Genomic DNA, 10241 nt, shown 5'->3' on the forward strand with positions numbered 1-10241 from the left:
ATGTGAGTTTCAACCTTATCATTTCCTCCTTAACACCCCTCCACACACAAGTGTTGTTGCCGAACGGACCACAATGTCACATGCCAAAACAGTCTAATCTAAAAGTGTCATCAGCTGAGGCCTGTGTTAAATGGCATTCATGATGCATACAGTATGTTGATGTTTTGCACTAACACCATCAGGGAGTTCAACTGGGACATGTTCAGACGAATGCGACCTCTAAACCCTAAGCGCATAAAGAGGAATGCTATTCCTACCTCCACCCTCTCAGATGGGGACCTCAAAATCCATGTTCGCATCAATAATGCGATGGGCCTCCCGATTCGACAAGAGGCTTTTCTCAAGTACCTATTCTTGTTGTACCTACCTACAGTATACTTCTTTATACGGATTACTTATATATACTATACTATATTTAGTACTGTACTATATTCACCTATACTATTTGTTTCCCCCTGCTACCCTCACTGAGACTGAGAGTGATACTTATAGTCAGATCAAGAATATTATCAAATACTGACCGTTTATATCTCTTGACAACCCAGTTCTGCTCATGAGTGTAAGAGTGTACGTTCTATTGTTTTGCTCTGTAGGGAGATACACACACGTGAGCCCTGTTGTGGCCTGACCAGCAGCAGACACAACATGAGATGCAGCTCAGAAAGGATTCTACAGGTAAAGCTACTGTGCCATCAATGTATTGAATCTTTTAAGAAACAATTTGGTCTATATTAAACCAATTATTAACTGACACTTGCATCATCATTGAATTAATTTCCTGCTAGATACATTTTTTTACCATGTAGGCTACTGACATGACATGCTGTATATGACAGTATGCTGGTGTAGATTGATAACAGATGGAGGTTGAGTTTCTTCCATGCTTCTGACAGGCACAGATTCAGCCCTTTGTTGAGGTTAAGTTTCAGGAGACGACATATGAGAGCAGCATTGAGCAGGGACTCAACCCTACATGGAGGGAGGAGTTTACACTGGAGTTTAAGTATGACATGTGCTTCTGCTCTTATCAACTGTAACTTTACCATCTCAGGCTGCTTATACAACTAAATACATCCTTAGGGGTCTATTCCGATTGGCCCTACTTCTTTTGGAAATGTTATTTTCTCTCAGATCCACAGGGGGCGACTACAGCCATGCAGGTCTGTCCAAAATAGAGGACAACATCATCATCAACGTGTTTGATGAGATTTCATTTCAAGTCATTGAGGTACTGTATAAGCCTCTATCATAGAAGTGTAGTCTGAATGACACAGGATTTAAAAGACACTTAAAGGTAGACCCAGTGATATCATTTAGCCTCAGCAATCGTTTTGTCACACGGCTGTATCACGTTCAATTGCTCGGAATCTCTAGCGACAGAAATGTCTTGCTTGAGTAAATCAGAAATAATCTCTGAAGTCATCCAACTTCCAGTGGTAATGTCATATCATTGAGTCTACCCAAAGTTGAGTGATGAAAAAGATATTGACCACTGAACGAGATATGGGTGTAAAAGCCTACACTAGAATACTTATGAGTGTTTTTGCTGCGTATCTTTTATTGCTATCCTTCTTGTCACATATCTCTCTCTTTCTGCCCCCCCCTCTCTTTCTCTCTCTTCCAACCTGTCATTTCCTCTTTCTCTTTTTCACTTTCTCTCCTGGCCATTGCTTCTATGATCCCCAGAGCAGTTCACTGAGAGGCTGTGGCACTCAAGTTTTCTCTGGCAGACAATGGCTGGGCTCAGTAACCTTACCCTTCAGATCTTTGCTGCAGCAGTCTGAGGTAAAACACTGTCCCTGATTAAAAAACAGTTCAGAGCCCCTCAGATAAGGCACAGGCTGATAAAGAGATCTACAGGCTGTATGCTATGCTCCAGTAATTTCATTACTATAAGTGAAGTTGTTTTATAGTCTTCTCTTCGGATCAACTGTCCATTTGCCCATGTATTTTGATAGGTGTATGGAGATATGAATATCTGTAACCCGCTGATTCTGCTGGGCTACACCTGGACAGAGGACAGCCATGTAACAGACCAGGGCAAACAGATGGATAACCGGACACCTGGACAGCTGGGTGTCTTAATCACTCTGAATCCACCCATCTCTCTGAGTGATGACCTAACAGCCAAGGCAAGTGCTACTAGAAGCTCATGTTCTACACGTATTATACACGTAAGCCCTTACATAGATTACATTACATGCCCTTAGAGTAGATACAAATAAAAAGAACATCAAGTTATTCGTTCCAAAGCTACAAATTGATGAGATGTTGATTAAACTGTATTTATTCTAATCAAACTGAAGTGTTAATATTTAATGGCATGACTACTGTTATTAGCAATTGTACAGCTTCATCAGAACATAAACATCACACCTTTGTACAATGTCTTGACTATGATATCTGTAGAAATAAAAAAACGATTGATCACAAAAAAAAACTGAAATGTCCTCTTCTCGTTTAGGATGGGGAACAGAAGCCTCTTTGGCTGGTGCGTACAGTATGAGTCCATATTTACTTGCTTAGATGGTGAGTCACTCCTTTTCATGGACTACCCCTCCTCTGAGTGTTGTTTTTATGTCTCTAGTTTCCCACTAATGAGGCCCAGGGGTTGCTGGACTTTACATATGAGTTTGAGAAAGAGTGCAAAGCGGCAGGCAGGGGAAAGAAGCAAGTCATCACCACAGTCATAAACAGTGAGGGGAGGCTCGTCCTGGCAAACCGGTTCTTCCGGCCACTTCCTCCTCCACAGGAAGTTCTGCAGCATCTCCCCAACAGCAGCGCCTCTGTTTTAGTAAGGCTCAACCATATCATCATCTTTGAAATTAACCATCCATAAAGTGCTACTTCCATAAGTGACCCTAATGCACTGTGATGACCACATTCATTTAAAAGTAAAACAGCATTATGTGTAGGAAGTAGGGCTGGGTACCAACATTTTGCTCACAGACTAGAGACAAACAAGAGTTTGTCTCAGAGTCATCTGAAATATTTGGAACGTTTTACTTAGAATTGTTTGGATGGAACTCTAACCGTGGTATGGTCTTTTTTCAACTCAGGAGAGGGTGGCTGCTTTTGTGTCCCTGATTCCCACCCTGTCCTTCCCCTCTGATGTTGGCGACAGTGGGGACATGTGGTTCACCTCAGAAGTAAACAAATTATTTTATAGGGATAAGCATTTAAGTTCTTACCCTAGTCTAAGTTGACTGGAGTGGAGATTGAGTGCGAAAGAGGGGGACTATCAATATAGATCAATTAGTTCAATGAGATCAATATAGTTGCATCAGCTTATTGTTAGTCGTATGGTATGTATTTCATACCAATATTCATGTTCTTATTATATAATAGCAATGCTTGGAGCTGGTAATTGGAAACGATGTCAGTTTGGCAGTTCTTCTGTGCAACTTCTTTCATTATCTGAACGTGGAGGCGTGGCTTCTCTTGGGAACATCTGTCATCGAGGTAACGTTTGAGAAACATATTAATTATACTCTATGTACAGTAGATGTTCCTCTTTACTGTACATAGCAGAACATTAAATGCACTCCAACTCAAATTAGTGCATTGGTAAGTTTGCTAAACAAATCAACCTCATATTTAGTGTCGTAATAATGTCATCAAATACACTCACAATTGTTGAGCGTTATTCTGCTTGTCTGCAGGGAAGGACAGCATATGTCCTTACCAAGGAGAGTGCTGAATATGTGGTGTGGAATCCCAGAGATGGGAAGCACTACCAACCGGACTACAGGTTGTGTCCGCTCAGAGCAGTCGACTGCTTAGCCAATGGACAAAATGTAAGAACCCATAATTGGACTACTACACATTTCTCAGTTTGTTTGTATTCTGTCCACTCAGGTTTGGTAGTGCATTTCAGTTAAGTCAGAGCAGATGAGGTCAAATCAATAACTCCCAAAGTCTGCTGCCTGAACTAACTGTTTCTCTATGTCCCTGCACATGTACAGTAATATACTATGCTATTGTTGTGGTGACATACTGTACTTTGTTTTAATATTCAACAACTAAGTCATACATTCAACACATAAAAGTGATAGTTGCTTTCAATGATTGAGCTGATACTACATGATTTTCTTATGGTCATTATCGATATCACTTTTAAAAATCCTCCTGCAAACCAGTGAAAACCAGCATGGTGGTACAGTAAGTTGATTCTATGCACATGCTGTTAGTGTTCACCAGTAACCCATTTTGCTTTAAATGCTAAAATAATTGAAAGATCAGATTGTTTGATGTCTTTCAGGTATGGTTTCATTTCCAACCGAAACGAGAAAAGCCCATTACTTTCAACCTGTCAGAAAACGCCACATGGAAGCCCTTGTTCCCCAAAGGTTTTAAGTCTGACACATCTTCAAAGGTATCTTGACCCTCAACAATTTTTTTAACAAAACATAAAATTGCAACAAACATAGTTATTCCACATTTGATCTTTAGTGACATCTAGGGAAAAATAGTGTTGTGATCTCCAATTTCATTATTTTACAGAAGTAGTCTTAACAGTTGTATTTGAAGAAGTTGTTATTTTATTGAGGAAACTATGAAACATTTTCAGCCGACAGAGATCAGATATCACCCTTGTCAAATGGACTTTGTGAATCACCTACAAAGACAGTATGTATTTCTGCACATCAATGTATTTTTAATATACAGTATCATGATTTTGATCAGAGGAACACTCAACATCGTGGCAGTGTATTGATTTTACCATTGAAGGACACACAAGACGATCTATTTATAGAGGTGTTATCTGCACCATCAACAGGATGGAGATGAAACTGAAGAGCAGTGTGATGGACTGGAGGAGTCCCCATCCCACACGCTGGAACCCCCGCTGTTCAGCTATGCTCGTACAAGTCCTGCAGAAGCTGGAGCGGAACCATGCGCCCTTTGACATAGAGCTAGAGATCGACAGGGTGCTGGATGCCATGAGGGACTACAAGGTTAAATAGGCCTCACTGTAACCCTGCTTACTGTATAGGGGAAACATACTGTTCTCATACCTTATCATACAATCTTAGGTTTGTCCTTAGATTTGACTAAACAAAGTGAACTTGCAGGGAATAAAATAGTGTACTTGAAACTGGTTTGGCACTTAACTGCAGTTGCTCAATCATTGGGTATTGATGCTAAATGCATGTTTTGAGTATATGCATAAACATTCAAACACTTGTCCCTTGTTGACATTGTCCACCTTATAAAAATGAAAGGGAAGCACTGACTTATCTTAAAATGTCCTCTTTCTTTTTTTATCAGGTGACAGGGTTCCCTATTAACTTGGCTTACCAGGACATGCACAAAGTGATCAAGTCAGTCTTCAACACAAGAATCCACAGCACTGAGATCCCCGGAATAGAGTTTGCTCTAGCCATCTACATCCACCCATATGCCAACCACATCCTGTCTGTGTGGATATTCCTAGCTACGTTGGTCAAACACCAGCATGGGGTGTACTATGTTCCAGCAGTGCAGGATTACTGAGACACTGTTATTCATCATCCTTCTGTGCGTCTGCCCCATCATCCTACTGGGGAGAAAGGAATGCTGAGTCAGGCCAAGTAATTGAGGCTCCCATAACCTTTAAAGCTGCAATCCGGGATCAGTGAAACAGTTTGGTTTGGTTTCACAGGGAAATGAAAGGGAAATAGCAGCATAAGTTACATGTGCGATATGCATCTTTCCTCCTGCTCAGAGGAGATGATGTGTACAGACAGGTCAGTGTGCTGCTGAAACCAGATGTAAAATGGAACATTTGAGGGCAAGTGCATAGCTATACCCTAGTGGTGAGCCAGTAATTTGCCATTTCACTGATTCCGGACTGTGGCTTTAAAATGTTATTTTCATCTTTAAAACAATGAATACAAATTGGTCTTACATATGCTATGGTAGCACCAAGAATCCATGCTTGTTAGCACATATCTTGAATTTTATAAGATTTTATAAGACTTTTTACTTAGCTGTTATCAAAGTAGTCCTGACAGTGTTAGTATGTGTAAGAAGGATTTGAATTGTAAAAAAAATAAAATAGTACAACTGACATGTTGCAACTGACATGTTGCCTTTTATTTAAAAGTACCATAGTACACGCCATATTGCACAGCACTTACTGCCACATTTATAGAAATATGTTCCTATGACACATTCTCTGCAAATGATTGCTCAAAACTAGAATGTAAAAAATCTAACTCTTTTAAAGCAAAGGTATTGGCAGGCAACACCTGTAAATGTTTGGTGTGGATTATGGCAGAATAATCTGCATTCTTCTATCAAACTATCATATCTACCGACAAGCTGAAATACTTTCCTACATTTCAAGTTTCCCATAACTAATGGTGACAGGGAACACAGGAATATAACACACATTCAATGCTGAGGAAGCTTACTGGCAGCTTCAATAAATACAAAGCTGCTCCTGGGCTATAGTACTACAGTATATTGTTGGTAAACCTACCCTCTACAAATGAGACAAACTTGGTTAGACTTAAGGTTAAACTCAGTCTGGTTGTTTTTTGTTTTTTTTAAAGAAGAACAAAAGACAATGATACTGCAGAGTAGTATTGCAAATGCAGTGTAATTGTACACCTCATCATAGAAGAACGTGCTGGATTCTAAATCTGAAATTATCCTTTCAATTGTTCTAGTCCAAAGAGAGACATGACATCATGTCTCCTCCCCCCCCCCCCCCCCCCCCCTCCACCCTGCTTCCTCCCCATCCAATTCAAAAGTCCAACTTGGGAGACCAATCATCTATCAAAGCAGGGAGCAGCACAGGTGTAGTGCATATTGACTTGGTAGGGCCTGATTGGAATGTTAGCTTTGCCATCTAGAGTTGCAGAGATGGTCTGGGTGTGGTTGTGTGGGGGGGCACCAGGGCCCTGCAGGGTGGCTGGGTGGGTCAGATAGGAGGCCGGGGCTAGGACAGGCTGGAGGGTCTGCTGTATGGTGTGCAGGTACTGGGCCACATTGATGGTCTGGCCAGAGCTATGGTACAGCGTCTGGCTTGGCTGTTGGCACTTCTGCTGGTTGGCTTCTTTCACATCACTCTCATGTGCACTGAAACAGTCCAAGATTCCACCAGTTACTTCTTAAGATAATGGAGAGAGTTGACTACTCAGGTAGTAGTAGTTGTGAAAAAGGCGCAACTGACAACAGGCACTCACATGAGCAGTTTCTCCATGCAGGGGAATATGTGTTCCCAAGTGTATGTAGAGAGACGCTGCAGCCTTGCAGGCCAGGTGGGGGACAGAAGCAGGATAATACGGGAGGCGGCCACACACGCACCGGCCACCAGTGAGGGGGCGAAATGCAGAAAGATGTGATCTGGAAATACAACAGGTCATCACCCACCACTACGCACCGCAAGAGAACTAAATGGGAAAACGGGGGTGATCCGCTACCTAAAACCATTCTAATCCTTCTAGAATACAAACACTGGTTCAAATATCTTCAAACTGGTCATGAAATAGGGAACTACAACTTGCCTTGTAAGGAGGCCTGCAAGAAGTATTCTGTGTACTTGGCCATGTATAGCGCCATCTTCTCCAGGCATGCCACGGGCCAGTCATCATGGTCATGGAGGTCCCTCTCATGTACAGCGATGGACAGGTAGTACTCGATGAAGTGTGCTGCCGTGGGGAGGTACAGGTTCCACTGCAAGGTCTCCAGTATGAAGAGTTCCATGTGCAGAAGGCTCTGCTTGGTCAGCACCAGGTTCAGGGAACTCATGCATCCCAGACTGTTAAGGGTCTCCAGCTTGGGAATCTGCTCCTCTCTCTCCTCAAATTTACCTACAGGAGGGGTGCGGGGGGGTTATGAGATGGCCACAACATGACATGCAGTATAAACCTACATTTAATTTGGGAACCATCAGTCATGGAGAGACTGGCAAGGAGGCTGCAGTCACAAACTTACTGGCCAAAAGCAAACAGGCAAGTGCGACCGTATGAAGCTGTTGCACTGTAATGTCATAGCGATCCATGAATAGGTCCAATAAGTAGACAGCAAGGTGTCTGGCTGTTGGACACAGGTTGAAGCGATTGCTTACAATGGCTATGAGGTCTGCAAAGTACCGCCTGAGGTTGAGTTGAGGTGACTGGCTTCTGAAAGAGTGCAACTTAAGTTCCTATAAAACAAAATGTCATGTTTTAATAACAACTATAGTAACTCTGATCAGCTTTACTCACATTTGAGCAATCATTAAGCATCAGTTGAACTTCAAAGCACGAGAGGGAAATGTGCACCTGGACAGCATACTTACTTTGTTGCGGAGAGCCTGGTATATATCGCCAGCAAGCTGTCCTTTCCACCACTGGGCCTCAAGCTCCATTTAATTGAATGTGAGAACTCCATAAAAGACAAATAATTACGTCATGAACAAACATTCAGGGTCCCCAACAGACTTCTGATGAGTTCCATGTAAGAACCCTTGTCACAGGCCTACTTGTATTTTATTATTTCAAAATATATATTTTTTGTGCCAAAAGTTAGCCTATTTTCTTTTGGTATAATGAAGAAAAATACACTGAAAACCACAAATGTCATTTAAATCACATTAAATTAAGAGTTTCAAAGGAAGATGTTTCTTGTATGAGTTTTTATCAATTTCCTTGTTTAATGTTATATAAATAGTAAAGTAGATAAAATAATACATTACCTTAATGAGAGTGTCCATTGTAGCGAGTGTCTTAAGTGTCTACCTTAGTTTCTCCGTTTTAGCTACGTCATCATGTACAGAATGACATCTGAATCTTACTTTGGGGCATATATTTAACAGAGTTTTGGGGAAACGTGGTTAGATTTTTTATTTTTTTACAAACAAAAACATTTTAGGGTAATTCTATCACCGAACATTGAATGTGCACAGTTTTTGTAAATGTGTTTTTTTTTCCATTTTCAACGGTTGTATGGTTTGTTAAACTTCGCTATCGATGGTTTTTGTATGGCATCCAAATAAATCCATAGCATTTACATACCTGTTGACGCAATTACAGTGAAATGCTCATCAAGGCTTGATGGAACTGAGGGACGTTGCCATGAACGAACATCATGAATTGAGAATTTTATTTAGTGACATATTTGGTGATATTTGGACCATGTTTTCTGTGGGACCATTTACTTCGGAAGATGATATCAAGTGGATAATCACTGTACACATCGCGGTTGAAGGCAAGGCTTTCTATAAGTATACTGCAACTTTATCGTTCTCTTGCGATTGGTTTGCTTTGGATCAAACAGTGTTAATTAATTTATCAAATCATTAGCATTTGAGATGTGTCCATTCTTTTACAGTCATTGGGGGTAAGGAGGGGATATTGAGACAGTTAACCCTTGTGGATACAATTAGCCTACTTGACAAAAGACGTTTCAGATGTATCTAAATTATTGGGGCACAAAATTCAAACAAGCAATCTCGTGGCGCCGGGCCCGATGAGGACCAATGCTGAGGACAGCGCACGATCAGGTGTTGGCCTGGGTAGATGTAACAATGTAGATAAACCCTTATCTGACTGACCCATGTCTTCACTTACCTGAGCCACAACGCACATAAATTCTTAGGCCCAATTTCCTGAAGTAAAGTACGTCCTTCAATGTTCAAATAGACCCAATTCTATCATTCATTCTTTTGTGAAAAAGGGATTCATGGTAGTGTAAGCATGAGCGTTGAAACCTTTCTCATTCATTGGGTGAGCATACAAAAAGTACGCTAATTGAAGCTCAGATAGGCTACTCACCCGCGGCGATCCATAGATTGGGGCTGTAGACTACCAGGAATGTTCTGTTGGTCACAGCTGAAACACAAATTACAATCAATTTTTTTTTACATAAGCCTAATTGACAGACTTCAATCTAATGACCAAGCTGGAAAATAACTCTAGCCTACTCTTAATTCATTATAGCCAATGTATCCGAAATGTTTTGTTTTTGTAATAAATTTCCCCATGGGGGATTAATAAAGTAATACTCTCTCTTTTTTCATCTGCACATTTCGCTCTGTTGATTTACACTGAAGGCCAGGCTTATTCAACTGGCGGCCCGGGGGTCAGATCCGTCCCGCATATCAATTTAGACTGGCCCTTTGATACATTTTGAACATTAATAAGCATATGTAAAAAGAAAAATCCCGCAAAAATCCGATATTTGTTGCCAAATGAGCCGGAGTTTAATTTCCTTCAAAAGAAGAAGCGGTTTTTCCCTGTTGTCCCGCCTATTGAGTACTGTCAATCAAT

The 10241-nt window shown here is 41.1% G+C and overlaps 1 protein-coding gene across 1 annotated transcript; it reads right to left on the reverse strand.

Annotated features, from left to right (window-relative positions):
* Nucleotides 1–6754: 6754 nt before the first annotated feature.
* ccnj (cyclin J) lies at nucleotides 6755–8379 on the reverse strand. The gene is made up of 5 exons (XM_083694549.1): nucleotides 8273–8379; nucleotides 7927–8137; nucleotides 7497–7802; nucleotides 7176–7335; nucleotides 6755–7068 (listed from the first exon to the last, which is right to left on the reverse strand). The coding sequence occupies exons 1-5, from the start codon at nucleotides 8339–8341 to the stop codon at nucleotides 6759–6761; spliced, it is 1056 nt and encodes a 351-aa protein (XP_083550675.1). The 5' UTR covers nucleotides 8342–8379; the 3' UTR covers nucleotides 6755–6758.
* Between the last annotated feature and the right edge of the window lie 1862 nt (nucleotides 8380–10241).

The sequence above is a fragment of the Argentina silus genome (genome assembly GCF_951799395.1).
Source record: "Argentina silus genome assembly, chromosome: X".
NCBI classification, from domain to species: Eukaryota; Metazoa; Chordata; class Actinopteri; order Argentiniformes; family Argentinidae; genus Argentina; species Argentina silus.